The following is a 19,779-nucleotide window of genomic DNA, read 5'->3' as shown; positions in this document are numbered from 1 at the left end:
TACCTGGGGTTCCTTGCTTTCTATGAAGAGTCGGCCATTTCCTTGATGACCTGCATTACCTGTCATTCCTTTGATCATTGAAGATGTCCCTGGAATGATTGTTATCATCATCAAGTGATGTGTCCCTGCCATTCGGACACTCCTTCGCATAATGGCCGAACTAGTTATCTGCCTTTCCTTCCACCCTGAGATCCGGTCTTCCAATGAAGTGATCTTTAGGTAGGCCATATTCCGCTGCACCATTCTGATAATATTCTCTGCTTCGACTTCACCCTTGGTGAATTTGAAGAGGGATGAGGAATCCACTGATCCCTTTGTCCTTTCCCAACTGTCTTCGGTGATTGCTCTTCCACTCTTGCTTGGCATTATCTTCACCTCAGCTTTGATACCATGTTAATTTTAGGTATGTTCTATGCTTAGAGCAATTTATTCCAATCTTCATAGTTAGCTCCATATCGCATCAGCATTAAAGTAAATTGCAGATAGAACATAAACATAAATCGCAGAAGACAAGCCAAGAAAAGAGGACACAAGATGTGGCGCTAGCCAGGGACAAACCCCAATGTGGGGAAACCCTTGATCAATTCTTCTTATATGTTCTTCAATAGTTCAACAAAGAGAGAGAGAGAGATAGTACATTTACAACAGAAGTCAACACTTTGACTTATCTAGATAAGAGCATAGATCATCTGTAAGAAGATGATACATTAGATTAGTTGAAGACATGCTGCTTCAACTGATTCTCCAAGGTGACTCCTTCACCTATCGTTGTGCTGCATTTCATCATTATGCTGCACCTCACCGTGCTGCACCATGCTACACCCATCATCACTATGCTGCATCTCATCATGCTTCATTAATCATGACTGTACCCCTCACTGTACTGCATTATGTGCCATTGCTGCACCATGTTGCCATACTGACCTATGTGTTGGCTTCATCTTGCTTGCTTGTTGTCCCTTGCTTGCTTGTTGTCCCTAGCATGCTCGTTGTCCTTAGCATGCTTGTTGTTGCATGCTAGTTGTCCCTTGCATGCTAGCTGTAACATTGCATGTTTGGTGTATTTGCTGCTAAGTACCATACAACTATGCCAATGTTAATTAGTTGTCCCTTGCATGTTGCTCTCCTTCGGAGACAGATGCTCCGACTGTTTCGGCAGTTCCCGACAGTTCCGGCTGTTCCCAGCAGTTCCAATAGTCCTGACAGTTCCGACTTTTCCGGCAGTTCCGACTTTTCCGATAGTTCTGGCAGTTCCGACATTTTTGGATTTTTCGGCAGTTCCGGTAGTTCCGGCTTTTCTGGCATTTCTAGCTTTTCCGGCTTTTCCCGCAGTTCCGGCTTTTCCGGCAATTCCGGCTTTTCCGGCAGTTCTGGCTTTTCCAGCAGTTCTGGCTTTTCCAGCAGTTCCGGCTTTTCCGGCAGTTCCGGCTTTCTGCCCTCTGGATCAGGGCAACGTTATTCCTTAGGATCTCTCCTCCTACTAAAACCCAAAGACAAGTAGAGAGAGGAAGAGATCCCAAGTGTGTTGAAATGACTTGAAGGCCATCTCTATTTATACTAAAACGTTGAGCACAAGTGGGGTTTGTTTGGTTGCTGGCCGACCTTGACGAATTGTCCCATAACACAAATAAATTCATAAATCCATGAATACTTATCAGAATCGGATGATCTTTAGATCAATCCTACATCTCTCGATGAGAGGGATCCAAGAAAACTATCAGCTTCCATTAATAAGATGACCCACATGGAGTTTGGCCCTAGTTGCCAATTTTAACAAACAACATTCCTAGGATTAGGATTTATAATATCTTCGTGATCATTAGATCCATCCTCAGAATCTATCTGAAAATTTTAAAATTCATCCAAATTATCAAGAAAACGAATCACTTGTTTCTCATCATCAAAAACTTGCCAATGCTCTGAATTATCTGGAACAGAAGGCCTAAATATAACTTCCATTTTTATCTTATCCTTGATCAACCCATCAGATAATTGCAAAGTAGAAGCAACTACGACAAGCTCATCTGCCAAACTATTCTGTTCTCTTGGGATAGCTTCAAGGTCAAGGGCATCAAAGTATTCCATAGTATCTCATACAACATTTCGATAATTCCTTAGCCTTTCATTTTTACATGTAAATTTATCTTTAATTTGCATGATAACTAAGTCAGAATCCCCCTTGATGCTAAGCAACTTAACTCTTAAATCCTTTGCCAACTCAAGACCCAACAACAAAGCTTCATATTCAACAACGTTGTTGGTTGCTTCAAATTCCAATCGATAGGCAAACTTGAAAATATGACCAAGGGGAGATTTTAATACTATTCTTGCACCTTTACCATGCCTAAATGATGCACCATCAAAATACATGTACCAAACTTATCCTTGAGATCCCCAATATTTTCATCAACCTTATCATTGAGAAGAACTACGGAATTAGAGAGAATAACATAATTCCCAATGTCAGATTGTTCTTTAATTATCTCATTATGAGGTTTCTTAGGATCTTCAACATGGAATCTTCTCTCGGGCTCTCTATTAAGTCTTACAATCCCATCACCTCTAGGAGAAGGAATCGTAGCATTTGACCAATTCATTTGAATACTACCTCCTAGATCAGAGGTCCATTTTCTAGGTAAAAGCATACCTCAAGCATTAGGCACATCAACAACAACAATGTCCATAACAATCATAATGTCAAGGTAAACCGATAAATGAACTTGTAAATCCTTGATTAACCCATGAACACCAATCTTCTTAGAATCCATGGCACATATATTGTAGTAAGGCCTAGAAACTCTTAAATTAAGCTGTTCCATGACCCTCTTGGTCATGACACAAGCTGATGCACTAGAATCCATCATACAATTATTCAATTTATATCCATTAACCATCAAAGTAATAAAGAATGGCTGATGATCCTTGTTATCTAAATCCAAACTTTGCAAATATATAGGAGCATCCTGTTAATCAGCTTCAGGTGCCTTATGTTAAGAAACATTCACTTGAGGAGCTTCAATAGCAATTAGTAACTTAGCCCTTTGGGAAGGAATCTTCGCAATCTCGGCGACGGGAACCCATATTTTTGCATTATTAAACCAACTTCCCAAATCGATATCTAATATAGAGTTTGAACTTGGGTTAAAACATTGAGGGGGAATTTGATTCCCACTTCTTTGATCTTTATACCTTCTTTGATAAGTTAAACCCTTATCTTTAGCAATTTCCATTACTTTCTTTGGAGAAGGCTTTTCACCAAATAATTTAACCATCATATCATTTTCATGATCAAAATTATTTATGCTAAAAGCTGATGTGGAAGGCCTAACATCTTGACTGTTTACCTTAACTTCCATCCAGTCTTCCATAGACAAAGAAAATTCTTCACCCACTACATTTATTTGATTACCTGTCCCGAACATTCCACTATCCAAAATCCTTTTAACTGTGGGGCAAGTAGCCCCCTCATGAAGAGCATCACAAGCCCGACAATAAGGCAGAGCTTCATCGACCAAATTAGTAGATTCAAGCGGATTAGGTGGTCTCTGCTCACTAGATTGACCTTTCTTCTGCCAATTATTATTTCAATTATTATTATTATTTCTAGGCTAGAAATTCTGCGTTTGAGTTATTTCCATTTGAACCAACCTAGACTGCAAAGTAGTTATCTCCTTAGCATGGTTAGAGATTAATTTTGCTTGGTTAAGCTCCATGCTTTCAATTTTTTGTAGTAATTTTTGAATAGGGTCGTCATTAGATTCTTTAACCTCTTTTCCTTTAGGTTCTTTCAATTTTTTTGAAGCCCTATCAAAACCTAGGATTTCAGACTTCCTAGATGCCTTATCTTTTTCAAGCTCTACCGCTAAAGCTTGACAATCCCTATAATTAGGAAGTTTAGCACGTCTTAATTCATAAGAGGAATCAACGTTAAAAGCATCAATATAGAAGTCCCGAAGAGATTTATCAGGAGGTTTATAATCTTGAGGTAATTCCTTAATAATATCATTGAACCTCTTATTAAATTATTTTACGGTCTCATTTTCTTTCTTTTTAATGACACTGATAACTTTTACGAGATGCCTTTCTTCTCTCTTATCTCCATACTTTTCCGTAAAGGCATTAATAATCGATTGCAAAGAATCAAATGAATTATCAAGCTTTTCTGTAACCAATCCAAAGCATCCCCCTCCAAGGTAAGAATGAAAAACATCTTCATGCAAAGCTAACTTATATGCAAATGCACTATATGATGAGATGAAGTTAGACTCGAGGATTAGAAACACTTGTGTCGCAAAAGCCCTCAATCACCAAAATGAAATGTTCACTTTACTAGATGAAGACTTAAAAATAAACCTTTGAAAATATTACAATTAAACCACAAGCTTATTTCAAATCTTTTTGATACAATTATAGCTCAAAGAGAACAAAAACTTCTTTGCAATTTAATATCAATGTCAACAGATGCTCAAAAAATACTCAGCTTGGGAAACAAAGATATGCAATTTATTACAATTCCACGACAAAGTACTTTAACAATTACTTGAAAATGTTCGTAAAATATCTAACATGCAATGAACATCGAATAATTCAAGCAATTAATATGACGACCAATCTCAATAGATGCAAAATGTTCAAACAATTAAATTTATGACGACCAATCTCAATAGATCCAAAATGTTCAAGCAATTAAATTTCTAGAGATCTAAATACTTTAAAAAAAACATGAAATTTAAATGCTAATCAATTCACAATCCTAGAATTAAAATGATTTATGCTTAGTGACCCAAATCTAGGAAAATTTACCACTTTCCTATAGTCAATCTTTAGATACAATTAAAGAAAAATTTAAGTGTGTTTGACTATGGAGAAGTTAAAATGTTTAATACCACAAAAATTTTCTTTTAGATTTTACCCTTAACACAAAAAGACACCAAGAAGGAACTATAAATTAACAATTTAATTATTCCTTAGGCAAATTTAATGTGCTAGGCTTTATGAAACAAGTTGATGTGGCCATTGATCAATTAAGATTTTTTTTAATGTGACCAAAGTAAAACAAATCAAAAGGATTTAATAACTTTTAAAAAAATTTAATGGGCCAAAGGCCACATAAAAAAATTTAAAATCTTTTAATGTGAAAAATTACTTTTGATTTAAATTTTTTAGGTCTCAAAGTCACATAAAAATAAAAATGGAAATGAAGCTTTTTTTTAGGGTTTTTGATTTTATTAAAAAAAAAACAAATTAAAGTGAAATTTGAAAATATCAAAGTCAAAAAATTAAAAAGTTTTTTATTTTTTTAAGATTTCTTTTTAATAAAATAAAAAGAGCAAAACAAATAAAAACAAAAATGAAAACTTTTTTAAAAAAATCGAACTATCTAAAACGCAAGACCTAACCTAAATAAAATCAAAGAATAAAATCAAAGCAAAGCAAAGGTAAATAAAACAAAGGAAATCGTTGTTTGAGTTTGCTTGTAGGTATGGTGGTGACAAGGGAATCTACAAGAGAAACGCTGTGTGAGATGGAGGTGGGGCTCTCGACGGAGAAGGGAGATATGCAGGTCAAGGGATGTGATGGCAACATTTGAGAGCCGCGGAAGGGATGAGGAGCGATGGTATGAGAGATTGTGAGAGGGAGAGCAGGGAGCTTGTTTAAAAGAGCGACAGAGGTAAAGAACGCAGACATGGATGCTGGCTCGAGGAGAAGGGCAGTGCGTAGGTATGGCAATGGAAGGGATGTGGAGTGGATTGATAACAGAATGGAGAGAAATTCAGGGAAGCTCGAGCTGCAAAAGATGGAGCTGCGAGAGATATAGAACTGCGAGTGGAAGGGTTGCAACAACGAGAGTTAAGGGAAGAGAGGGAAGCCGTGGAGAAGGTTGTAGCAAGGGGTTTGATGGAAAAAAATGTATGGATCTCTAGCAGTGTTTTGCAGGTAGCAAGGAGATGACAGAGAGAGAAAAAAATAAAAAATTTGAGCAGCAACAGAAAAACGATTTCGAATTCTTCAAGAGGGAAAAAATGCAACAGACAGAAAGGAATATGGTAGCCCAATAAACCTAAGAAAATTTCCCATAAATTTCTGCTTAAATTGATATATTCTTTTGCTGAAAATTTCCTTTCGGAAACTTATGAATTTTTCAAAAAGTTTGAAACCCTTCAGACTGTAAAATCTCTTGAAGAATATCCTTACAAAATTGGTGTTGAGGCCAGATCTTACCTTCCAGAGCCTAGATTTGGCTTCAAATCAAATTTCTCTTTCAGATCTGCAACTTGTACCTGAAAACAAAAACATCCAGAACCCAGATATACAAAAAAAACCGAAGTCAGGAAAAAAAAATAAAGATCTATGCACAAGAATGGTAGATCTATCCGATTTGAGGAGTATGATTCCAACTCCGCTCCTAGATTTGATAATCTAAAGCTCTTAACAGCCAGATATATCAATTTTCCACACAATTTTTTTTTTTTTTTAAAGGAGGTGCTTAGCTTAAAACCCTTTGTATATCACCGCTAAAAATTCTTATGATAAGCCCAGAGCTACTTTAGTTGGTATTTTCAGAAAACATAGATCGGGAGTTGGTTGGTCCAACTGAAAACTTCTCCTAATGCTTGGGGATCCAAAATCAAAATTTTCCTGCAAAACTCAATCCAGCCATCAAAATAGAGCAAGAAAATAATAATAAAATTTAGATAAATAGAGACACCTGCTATTACATTCAAAATTTAAATTATCATTTAAACCCCAACGACTGAGCAAGATACCTGTACTCAAATCACTCTTCAAATGTTATCATCAATGGCTTAAAAGAATTATGCATGAAAACAAGACATCTTACCGTATTCCCATGAAGAGTAAGACCAGGGAAATTTAACCCCAAAGTCTTTCTTTATTATCTAGGAAAAACTTACATAAGAGCTTTTCACTTAGCACACGACTCAGAGATCGGATGCATCAACTAACAAATGACTTCCTATTTAAAGATAAATCTTCCAACAGCTAGTTCAAGTGATCCTCGTCAAAGCAATATTGACCGTTGATGATGATTAAAATTTCTTTTAATCTCATCCGTCGAAATATTTAATTCTTGAGGAAATTCAAAATTTTCAATTAAATGCATTTTAATTAACTCAAAAATAAAAATTTTGAGTTAATTTCCCCAAAAAATTGACTTTGATTTAACCCTGAGGGACCAAAGGCCTAAAATTTAGCAAAATAATTAATTCACCTTAGTCCCTAGGCCTCTTAAAATTTAATTTTTAAGGATTGACGAATTTTGCCTTTGGAGAATTTAAACTTACCTAGGACCTAAAATTAATTAAATTTCTAGCCTAGGATTTTAATTAATTTTTGGCCAGAAAATTTAATTAATTAACCTATGAGGGGATAAATTATTTTTTCAACCCTCAAGACACTTTACATCATGATTTTCATATTTCCTACATCATAAGGGGGGAAACCCATTTGTAATAGACTCTCACAGACTACCCATTTCTGTGACCCAAATATAATCCAACAGACTAAGCAATTGGTAATAAAATAATCTAACCAAATAGTTAGGATTATTTCCAAATCACTTTTACATAGACTCGATCTAGAACACTAGGACTCACCTAAAGATCCAGTGGCAAAATCCATTCCAGCTTTGGGGTAAGGCTGAAGGAAAACTCTGCCGACCATCCGAGAATGGATTGGTGAGACAAAATACCTCCTACAATGTAGATCATCACCAGAAAAGTAGGTTTACCTAGGTCGTTACATACATAACACAGATCTGCTGAGATTATTTATATCATATACATGCAGAATGGGTTTACATTATAAATCTTGTAAATCAGGCTGATGATGATAGCTGAACGACACAGACACATCAATCAAGCACTATCCTTTTTGCATTAAAAAAGGGGGTGTACTGCTATGGGTCGTTGACACGTAGTGGTCAACAAGGTCATTTAAGCGCAAATTTTCTTTTTCCTTCTCTGATAGAATCTTGTTGAATTTCTTCTCGACACATCCCTTTTCTTCTTCTAATTTTTTGTTCGTTCCTTGGACTTCTCGACCTTCACAAGTAATTTTTGGCTATGGCCCCTTAGACGCAAAATTTTCTCGTTTTTCTGTTAATTTTTGTTCCAGTGTTGCAAATTTTTCCTCTTGTTCTGTCATTTGCATCAATACATCATCTTGGCATTCTTCCGCATTAAATAATTTTCCACATGTTGGAAAACATAATTCGCAATTTTTATGAATCCAAGGATATTTAGTCCAAAATAATGATTGTTGTGTGGAACTCATCTTCACTGTTTCCTTTTCTTCTTATATGAGCTTTGAGAATATACAAATATATTCTTTTTTTTAATCTTTAAATATTTTTGGTAAATACCACAATATTTAAAGTTTTAGACACCTTAAGGTATTATATAATAAGTTTCTTTTTTAATCTCAAACTTTATAAATTTTAACATGCTCTATTATAATATTACACCTTTAATATCTCCAAATTTAAAAAAAAATTGATGAGAGGTGGTTTTACGGATGGTTCTAAATACAATCGTCACGATTTTTTTATTTTTTATTTTTGATTTTTTGAAATACAAGACTGAATATGGTTATATGGATGTGGTGGTCGGCGGTGGTAGAGGTTCTTGTACTGCAGACAATATAAGGGTAAAATGATAGCAGTGATTTTGGCAACTTTGCATGGCGGTGGAGCAGGAAGTAATGGCAGGGTTGGTGGATGTGAATGGTAGAGAAAATGTAAACAGATAGCGCTGGTCGGCAGTGGTAGAGGTTCTTGTATTGCAGACAATATAAGGGTAAAATGATAGCAGTGATTTTGGCAACTTTGCATGGCGGTGGAGCAGGAAGTAATGGCAGGGTTGGTGGATGTGAATGGTAGAGAAAATGTAGACAGATAGCGCTGGTAGTAGTTATGGTGTGAGTGGTATTATCTCAACTTTGTTATTATCTGAGTAAATATATATATTTTATTAATAAATTGAGTGATAATGTCTATTGCGATAGTGATGGGAGAAGCGGTAGGAAGCAGTTTGGTGGCAGCAGTGACGACGGTTGAAATGACAGTGGCACACTTCTTAACAATGGTTAAGACAGTGGTAGTAAACTTCTTTGGTCATCGATGTCAGGAGTTGAGATGGCCTATACATTGCGATGTGAAGGGAAATTGTGGAGAACAAGGTGGTTGCATGGCTGGAACGAAACAGGGAAGGCAACTGGACTCGCTGTAGTTTGACAGTTGTTTTGAATGTAACGACAGAGCTGAGGGCAGCTATTGATAGCGGGTTTTGTTCAATGTTTTAAAACTCCGACTCCGACTCCGACTCGGGTGAGGGTCGACTCCGACTCAGTATCGACTCGGCCGGCTCGATTTCAATGACTCGATCGTTGTAATACATTAAATATTTATTTTTTATAAAACACATAATTTTAAAGATTTTCATTCATGTTTCCAAACACACAGCATTAGAATATAGATAGAAGACAACATATGGTCAAAGTAGGATCATGAATATATCCATTATATCAAAATGGCACCCAGTGCACTGTCCAATACATACATGATGATGATATAGAGATCAAAACAAAAACACATAACCAAGGAGGCTATAAATGGCCTCTACAACAAAAGTCTGTGATCAGTACTACTAGCTACTGCTAGAGTTGCCAACATCATCTTGCTCAGTGTTACTTGGGAGCGGGAGCGAAAGTGGGGAGCGAGAGCAAAAACGGGAGCGGGAGCGACATTTTCAGAAGCTCCTGGTTTGGGAGCAAATCCCAGAGGAGTTCAACAACCAATGTCACTAACATCAAGGTACATATAGGGATTGGTGCTCTTGATTAAATACGAGTTCTATACCCTAATACATGACAAAATTTCAATGGAAACATTGCAATCCTCCAATCCTGAAATCCTGAAAAACTGATAAGTCTGCTGGATTTTGAATGAAATCTAAAATTATACTTTCTCCATATGAAATCCAATGAGGCCGGAACCACTCTCAAACATCCCGAGTCATTTCATGGTAATGTTAAAAATTTAAGTAAAAGGATGAAAATGAAGATTAAGGAGAATGTCACTTTTTCTTTAAGAATTTAACATTACTATGAAATTTGAATAGCATATCAATACTAGGAGAGGGGAATGGACCCCAAATAGCATTTAACTAATTTAGAAAACACCTTGGAGTCCCCAACACTCAGCTAACAGTTAAAATTTGAAAAAAAAAATATGAAAAATCGCATTTTTTTTGGGTTACAAGCCGCATTCATTGACTTGGACGAGTTATTGCAGAACCGGCCGGGTTCACTGAGTCATGACTGACTCGGCCGATTCATGCAATAACTCGGCCGAGTCAGTCATGACTCGGCCTACCGTTTCGTTTTTTCTGCCGGGTCTCAAAAAATCCCAATGACTCAGATCAACTCAGCCGTTTTTAAAAACATCGGTTTTGTTAGGGTTGTGGTCCGACGGTGCGAGACGAATGGAGCTGAAGGTATGGCGTTGACCAAGTATATATATACTATTTTTTTATTATATATATATATTTTTAATAAATTTATACAAGTCTATTATTTTTTATCATTTTTTTAATAAATATTTATTGTTCTCTCTTTTTTTGTATTTTTGACTCTCTTTTTTTATATATAATTTTTTTTTGTTATGGCCAAGGGCCAGTTGGCAGAAATGGAGAAACTCCAACTTGTGTAGTGAAACGCTTTAATTGCGACGACAACAAGGTTGACGAAGGATTCGATGGCCAAAGGCCAGAATTAGAGAACGAGACTCTTGTGCAGCAGTTAAGCAGCCAGAGAATCGAACTTCTTTGATACCAAATGGAATGAACAAAGTTCATTCTTCAAGTTAAATACTCCAGAAGACTTGTAATATAAAGATCTCCATTGAGATACAAGAATATATATTAAAATGTATGAGTAAGAATGATGATACAAATGAGAGTGAGGGGTCTGCTTATATACCCTAGGTAGGTGTTCCTTTATGCACGGTCATGTCTCCTTAGACATGCCTCTTTGTTTAACTAATTATTATTTTAATTAGATATTATTGTGATTATTATTTATTATTTATATTATTACTTTTACATAATTATATTCATAACAACTGGATCTGATCTAGCTGATCAACCCTCCTTGGCTGATTTAGATCACCTTGCTGCCCCTTCCTTAAACCCAACACACTCACTGAGAAGCCTCTTTCAATCTTGTGTTGCTATATGGTGTCTTCTTCTTCTCCCTAGCCTTGCTTATGTAACTTTACATTGAGTTAAACCCTAACCCTAATCTCTAAAGTGATTGATGATTGAGAGTAGATCTTGCCTCACTTGAGACCAAGGGCTGAGATTAAAACGTAATTGCTAAAGTAAATAATTTACTTTTCCTATGTTTACTTTAGCTCAATAAGCCAACATAATAACTATGTTATTTTCCTAAGTCTAACTTAGGCTAAGTTACAATAGTAGCTTGCTCACACTAGAGCAAATGTTCTAAGGAGATCTTGGGCGACTTTTGCATGCCTGGACACTTAGTCTTGTGTAGAAATACCTGCCTGAGCTACATTCATCAACAAACAACAATGAAATTTCTAACAAAGGGGAGGTCCTTATGATGCTAGATGTGCAACTTGCTCTAAAGCCTCTAAAGTCACCTATCCCACATGGCTACAAGTGACAAACCAACCCCAAAAGGGACACCAAGAAATGTTATACATAACTTCAAGTTATGTGGTCAGTGCCATAATTATTGGATTTATTACAAGGAGTTGTATCCAAAAGTCCAAGTAGTTAAGCATTGGAGGCATTGTCTTCTTGGAAAGGAGACAATTATCATCTTGGATTATAAGCCATTGTTGTTTCTATAGACTCTGACTAAATTGCAATAAAGATAAAATTTACAATGAATGGTATTCCCCTAATAAATAAATTTGGCTATGAAATAGAAGGGCAAACTAAATTTCATTCTTGATTTTCTCCTAATAATTTCAATATTCTAATTGGAAATTTTGACGATGATGACTCTATTCACTTATGGGGAGTTTAAATGACTTATGTACTATGAAACCGGATTCGTCCTATAGGCCCCACGAATCCCGAAGCCATCGTGTCCGACACGATTCTCTCGAGATTCGTGTCCAAAAACCATGACACGTTGTGTCCTATTTTGACACTTCGAATCCGACTGCGTGTCACGATTTTGACAGCATGTCCTGTTTTCCAGGACTCGTTAGGCAGCAAAAGTGACCTGCACGGGTATGAAAAGGCCGCATTTGGTCATTACAACCACGCATATTTTCATTTGGCAAGCGTTTTGGCAGCTTAATGATCAAGTCTAGGCCCTAGTATTGATGTGCTATTCATGGTAATGGTAAAAGTGACATTCTCCTTAATCTTCATTTTCATCCTTTTATTTAAATTTTTAACATTACCATGAAATGACTCAGGATGTTTGAGAGTGGTTCCATCCTCATTGGATTTCATATGGAGAAAGTAGAATTTTAGATTTCATTCAAAATCCAGCAGACTTATCAGTTTTTCAGGATTTTAGGATTGGGGGATTGCAATGTTTCCATTGAATTTTGTCATGTATTAGGGTATGGAACTCATATTTAATCAAGAGCACCAATCCCTCTATGTACCTTGATGTTAGTGACATTGGTTGTCGAACAACTGTATCATGACCCTCCTAAAAATGTACGCATCACTCAAACAAAATCTTGGCTTGACATGTTATGCTTGTTCTATCTTATGTTAATGCTTAAAGGGTGATATTAATGACAAAGATCCCTATACAGATACAGATGTAATGACAAAGATACCTCTGGATATTAATGCTTAGAGGGTGATATTAATGACAAAGATCCTGATTTTCCAACAAGACAAAAAAATTAGGCATTTCTCGTGGTGGCAAGAGGACCAAGCATAAGAAATAGATAATAGATTGACATGTATTTGAATTTTGTATGTACTATGCATGCTAATAGCTATAGATGAAGATCTATATTTGAAATCAATAAATTTGTATCATTAATTAAAATTTGTGTAAGAAATATCTAATTTTTAATATATATATTTTAATAAAATAATATATAACGAATCCTACCTGTCCTGTTTCGGGGGGTCAACGTGTCCGAATCCGACACCACGAATCCCGAATCCTACGAATCTCGAATCCCCGCGTCAGGTGACTTAGCTTATGCAGTGTATCTGGATTTTGGGTTGATAACAGAAGCCCCACAATGTTTGCAAAAGTGCATGGATCTTGAACCCTTTAGTGACTATAGTCTTGAAGAAGGTTTGTTGGATACATTAGATAGATTATGTGTTCCTAAAAGAGAGCCACTATTTAAGCTTATGTAGGCAGCTCACAACTCCATGGTTGCAGGGCACTTTGGTGTGAGCAAGACTTTGGCCAACTTTTAGAGATTTGTATTGGCCATGGATGTAGAGTAATGTCGAAAGGTTTTGCACCATAAAACATATGCAAGGTGACTTATAGAGAATTAGGATTGTATTCCCTATTTCCAAATTTGTTGAGGCCCTAGGAAAGCATTTTAATGCATTTCCTAGTGGTATTGTTAAACACTAGTTGTGGACATAATAACATGTTATTTGTTGTTGACAAGCTCAACGAAATGGTGAAAATAATGAGGCAACACACCAAAACTTGTCTTCACCAAAGTATAGGTATCTTTTGGATTCCAGTGCTTCCTTCTCTCGTTGAATCACCCACATTCATCAATGTTCCTCCCTTTCCACCACTGAATCACAATATGACCACCTATCCATAATCCTTTGGGAGGTAGCTCTTTATTCTTTTCCCCACACCATCTTCCTCCCCTCTGCCACCCCCTTCCCTTAGTGTCGTCCCCATTGGTGATTAATATGACGATGAATCTAAACTTCTGCATAAACATATTACCCACAATCCTCTCTATCCCCTACGTGAAGAGAGAATCCATGTCTCATTTGTTGTAAGAAACATAGTTTTCTATCCACAAGGAGACATGAACTCCTCTAGTTTCTCTGCCAACCCTCCCAAAGCTTTCTGGCGTACTCTCCTTCCTAGGAAACCCGACCCTCAAATCTCGTACTGTTATTCCATCCCCTCTCTATTATTGTCACCTTTTTTCACCCGGTTATATTAAGGAAGAGGTTCTAACTTCTGATCCTCAGCTCCCACAAAGCAACTGATGAGGAAGGTTTCCAGATGATTTTTTTAAACATGGTATTATTCCCTTATTTTTCATGTTTTTGATCTTTTACCTCAACACTCCATCTTGTGCCTTTTCATCTGATATGCGCATGTCCAACATTTCCGTGCTACATCCAACACATTTGTGCCAGCCACAATATGTGGCAAACGGGGAAGATGAACAATAATCTTTAGTGATGGAATTGAATTGCCTTCAATGATCGAAGGACCACTTCTGTAATATCTATATATATATATATATATATATAGAGTGGAGCATCTCTCTTTTCTTGTACGCTCTTATTCACAGAAGAGTAGCACTGTACAGAACTTTCACATAGTAATACACACTGGTCCATTCTATATTGTTTTGTGCACTTGTTCATTTATTTGATTCATTTCTATTAATGTTTCTTCTCTCATAACTTGCACCACATTGTTTAACTCGTTCCTCGATTTGCATCTTCGAATCAGATCACTATCATTCCCATATTTCTTTTTTCTCCTATGTTTGTGCATCTTCTGACATTTAATAGCTGAGTTAGGGTGGGTTGGTCGTATAACAATGTTTTATTCCTTGAAATTTTGATGTGCACTATCTGCCACATGGCCGAGACGTCAAAAGTATGGTTCATCTCATTTCAAATTTGAAAATATTCCCTTTCAAATTTGGATATCTGAAACTAGTTTCTACACGTTTCTCTCAAGTATTCTCACGTAATCCCTCTAAATTTCATAGTAAGAGATATTTGGCAGCTAAGACGTTATGTTGAGAGATCTTGATTGGAGGGGACATTTATGGTCAACAATGCTGCATCAGAAGAGTGGAGTGCTTGATTTGGCCATGAAACCTTTTTGGTATGAAACTGGATGTGAATTGTAATTGGAAACATTTGAAACATTCTAATTTGAACTTATTTTAAATATTTTGTTGTAAGAGAATGTTCATCGTTGCAAAGTCACAGAAGAGATCTTGGATCACATGAAACTCACTTGAGGAATGTCAAAGTAGAAAAATTTGACAACTTGATTTGACCCCTTATCTTGAAGCCCTTTAAGCTGCGGGGATAGTTTGGCAAATGGATTGATTTATTATTTTGTTGGATGATTATCGATACTTTGAACATAAAATCTGAACACATGGTTTTTCTTTCCTCAAGTAAATGGCTGAGCTTCTCACATGGTTGATTTCATTGTGCCAGCTGGTTAACAATTTCAATATCAATCGATATACAAAGTGGATTATGGATAACATGACATCTTAGATGATCATGAATCTCAAAGTTTGGTAATTCAATAAGATAACTGGTAAAATCTTATCTGATTTTAAGTTTGGACATTGGTTTTGTTGATTACTTTGCTTTTGCTCTCTGACAGGTTCCATCAAAGCGCTATGTTATAGATGTCCTTGTTCAGAATGGCTTCTCCATGGAGATTGCTCAGGTATCCGTGCCTAAGTGGGCATTTTTTACGCGACATTTTGCTACTGTAGTGATTATATACTATCCTACAAGTCATTTTTCCGTTTACCCCAAACAAGTTTTGTAGGCTTGCATTTACAACTTCGATGTTTTTTTCAAAAATAATCTTATATTAATGATTAATCCAGCTTTTAGCTAGTAAAAAGTTCTTCACTTATGAAATAAGTTATCCATTGGATATTTTGACATGTGCATGCTATAACCTAAGTAGATAATCTAGCTGCAAGCAATAGATTTAGGGTGTTATAAATGTTTCTGTTTCTTGCGGTCCAACATAAACCGTTGTGGAACATTTGGGAGCTTATTTGAAAACCTAGAAATTCACATTGCTATTTAACAGACGGTGAGTAATTTGCGAGATTGTCGTTGCAGTGGGTTACGACCAATCTTAGACCAGTGGACTCTTACAGCACAGGGACAGGAAGATTTTCATGGATTTTTGACTTAGAAGGAATTGCAGAAATGTATACCTCTTATGAGGACACAAACTTGTGGTATTGCCTTAACTATATTTTCAATCATTTGAATTTTTGTGTACTTTATATTTGTCAGTCTCAGCCTAGGTGCCTCTCTGCCTTAGCATGAGAATGAATACTGAGATAACTGATTGTTGGTTTTCAGGGAAGTGGTAGAGAACGTTCCGCAGGGTGTACATGTAAACTTCTTGAGAGCAGAAAGAAGTCTCCACAGGTGGGCTTGCGAAGATATTCAGAGAATACATGCAGCAGAAGAACTCGCTGCAAGTGAAGGGGCTGGGGTTCAGATGCATGTACTTGAGGATGCAGGCCACTGGGTAATATTTGAGTTATTATATTGCATGTCTTTAGATCTGATGTTTTCCTTTAAATTTGAGTAGGAGATTTATTTCACAGGTAGACACCTAAATGGATTATATTCTCGATATATTTGTTGGGATATGCAGGTACATACAGATAATCCTGATGGGCTTTTTAGAATTTTGGCATCATCATTTGAGGGATTTAATAGGTAGTACTACGAAATATCACTATCACTTCCATTGTATCAGTCTGATTTCAAGCGGCCGATCTTCAGAGATCTTTAACACATGATTTGATTCCAGTTATACTAATTATGCTAATAGGTATTTTGGCAAATTGAATAATGTTAGATCCAGAAAATAAATTCCTTTCGTATTGGTCAAAACATGGGCAGCTTTGATTATCAGCCTCTATTCCCTTATTTCTTAATTTCATTTTTATTTTCAATTTAATTTAAATATTAGTGTCCATTATTAATTGTCTCAATGGTCGTTTCAGAGTTATTTGTAACAAGTGCAAGAGCACTATGGTTGACCAATCTATTTTATTTTTATATTAATTGTATCCATAGTTGTTTTAGAGTTATTTGTAACAAGTGCAAGAGCAATATGGTTGATTATTCTATTTTATTTTTATATTAATTGTCTCAATAGTTGTTTCAGAGTTATTTGTAACAAGTCCAAGAGCACTATGGTTGATTATTCTATTTCTTTTTATAGAATGGACAAATCCAGCTTTGAGGATTTCACACCACATTATTATGACTATAATCATGTAAAAAAAAATACAAAAATAACGGATGTGAGTGTGTCTAATAATCGCGTTGACAACAATTGTCACCTTGTTTATGAAGCGTTTCATGCACCAAAACTTTGCCAATACAAAAGTTGACGTTGGAATAAAAGTCTTCATGCTGATGTGATAATGCATTTTCCCCGTCTCTTGTTATGAGGATTTCAATAAACATTGTTATGACTATAGTCATGCAAGCAAAAATACAGAAAAAACTGATGTGTGTACAATAAGTCAATTGATAAAGATTTTGAGATGTGAATGATGGAGTGTTATATGCATCAAAATATTTTCCAATCTAAAAGTTAGCTTTGGGATACAACTCTTCAAGTTTCTGACATTAAGCGAAAATATGAGAAAACCAGTTTGAGTGCGTCTACTAATCAGATTGACAACAATTTTGAAACATGTATCAAATGATTTTCCAATAAAAGTCTACTTTGGGATGTAATAGCACATTTTTCCTCATTCTAGCACTAAAATTATCTTCTAGCACTAACATTATCTAGAAAGTCATCTAATCATATAACAAACACCCCCCTTTGTCTAATAACAACAAATTGACAACAATTTTGGAACATGTATCAAACGATTTTCCAATAAAAGTCGACTTTGGGATGTAATAGCATATTTTCTCTCACTCTAGCACTCTAGCACTAACATTATCTAGAGAGTCATCTAATCATATAACAAACATCCCTCTTTGTCTAATATGTAATAGCATATTTTCTCTCACTGTAGCACTCTAGCACTAACATTATCTAGAGAGTCATCTAATCATATAACAAACATCCCTCTTTGTCTAATAACTTGACAGAATCTGACAAAAGAAAAATTGCTTATTTGAAAATGAAAATCTGCAATTTTGTGAATTCTAACACTAGATGGATTTTTAGGCCTCCATTGTCATCAAACAACTTCATACTGCAATTTCAGCGATCTAAACATCTAATTCAAAACTGTCAAAAATCTTGCTGAATTTATAAAGAAAAAGCATTGCAAAAAAGGGTTGATCAACTTGATAGGCTTCATGATTAATTTGTTCTTGTCTCTTAGAGGTCAATGTGTGCTTTCTGCCTCCTTTGCCTATGACTGTTGTCTTTCAGATGCCCTATTAAATGAAATCGTATTAAACCATTGCACCATATCATTTCTTTGTGATTACTATTGTCCACATTAATGTGGCTACTATGTTATCCTTTGTGATTTTTCTTTTCTCTTTCCACTACACGGTTCTTGTTTTTAGTACATATCCATGAAATCTATAAACCACCTTGGTTATTTCAATGGTTGTCTCTCTAAAACTTACTTAAACCTAAAACAAATATAAAAATCCTGTACTTGATTGTGTGAATATATTTTTGAATGTTTACTGATTTTAATAGATAAAAATACACCATTCAAAGCTTTAACTACTGTGGCGTATGAAATGGACTAAACAACAAACCACACAATGGAACACTATTACATTGGAAACCCATACATGACATTTAATGAATTAGTATGCTTATTGTCTTCTTATACTATGGAGATTACAATAAATATTACTTTAGCAGCCAAATCACTGCATGAAGGTTGTTCTTTTGTCCCACAAACAAGGGGGCCTCATACACCAATTTGGTGTTTGGCTTGATGATGACCTTAAAATTAAATTATTATTATCATTATTATGAAATTTTAAGACACTATGGTCCTCTATACTTCTCTACAACACACTTGTGTTCCTTATTCCTATTTGCATCTCCTTCAAACCATTGCTCAAATTATAGAATAATGGAAAACTATTGAAAAAGTGAGCACCCCCCAAGCCCCTCTTCTTGTTCCCCCACCTTTATGCTAAGTTTTGGATAACTAGAATTAGGGATAGGTGTAGAGTTTAGAAACCCTTTTTGGACCTCCATGTTGCTTCTAGAAGTCTATAGTGGATTTCCATACATTATTGTCTCCCCACTCCCACAACATGGTGTTCTAACATGGTCTTTGATTCTATTTGGATACATGGAGAATATTTGGACCATTACCTTTACAGGGCCATAACTCTTGCATTTAAACTATAGGAAAATAATAAATCATTGGAAAGATCTTAAAGAGAAAAACAATTTCCACGTTGGATAAGGAAATCGTTTGGTGATCCTCATTTGACATCGAGCCCCAAAAAATGCTATTTAGGACATTGAAAATGTGTAGAAGTTATGACCTAAATTTGACAAAATCAACACCATCTCTGAGATGTCCCAACTTATAATCTCCACCATTTAGATCATTAAAAAAATCAAATGGTATTTGTGTAGATTCATTTTGGATATCCCTCCCTATCTAGGAGGCATTTGGTAACCAAAAGCTTTAATTTTGAAGGAGATTAGAGAACAATTTCTTAACTTATTCTTAGAGTACCATTTATATTTCATTGGTATTTGTCCCTTCAATCCCACTTCCAAGGTTGTTATTGACCTCTTTTGGTTATTTTGATTTTCTTTTGTAAATTGTGTAGTTCACTAATT

The 19,779-nt window shown here is 35.7% G+C and overlaps 1 protein-coding gene across 3 annotated transcripts in view; it reads left to right on the top strand.

Annotated features, from left to right (window-relative positions):
- The window catches only part of LOC149228927 (alpha/beta-Hydrolases superfamily protein), a 332,748-nt gene extending 315,677 nt beyond the window's left edge, over positions 1-17,071 (top strand). For all 3 annotated transcript variants that reach the window (XM_089378417.1, XM_089378418.1, XM_089378419.1), the window contains exons 11-14: positions 15,604-15,669; positions 16,080-16,201; positions 16,329-16,500; positions 16,630-17,071. In XM_089378417.1, coding sequence (XP_089234543.1) covers positions 15,604-15,669; positions 16,080-16,201; positions 16,329-16,500; positions 16,630-16,698 — 429 coding nt within the window. In that variant the 3' untranslated portion in view covers positions 16,699-17,071. The remainder of the gene's footprint in view (positions 1-15,603; positions 15,670-16,079; positions 16,202-16,328; positions 16,501-16,629) is intronic.
- The last annotated feature ends 2,708 nt before the right edge of the window (positions 17,072-19,779 follow it).

Source organism: Pinus tabuliformis, chromosome J (genome assembly GCF_031772625.1).
Source record: "Pinus tabuliformis cultivar Carrire ecotype Pingquan chromosome J, CPIR1, whole genome shotgun sequence".
Taxonomy (NCBI): Eukaryota; Viridiplantae; Streptophyta; class Pinopsida; order Pinales; family Pinaceae; genus Pinus; species Pinus tabuliformis.
This window is presented reverse-complemented; position numbering and strand designations above follow the sequence as displayed.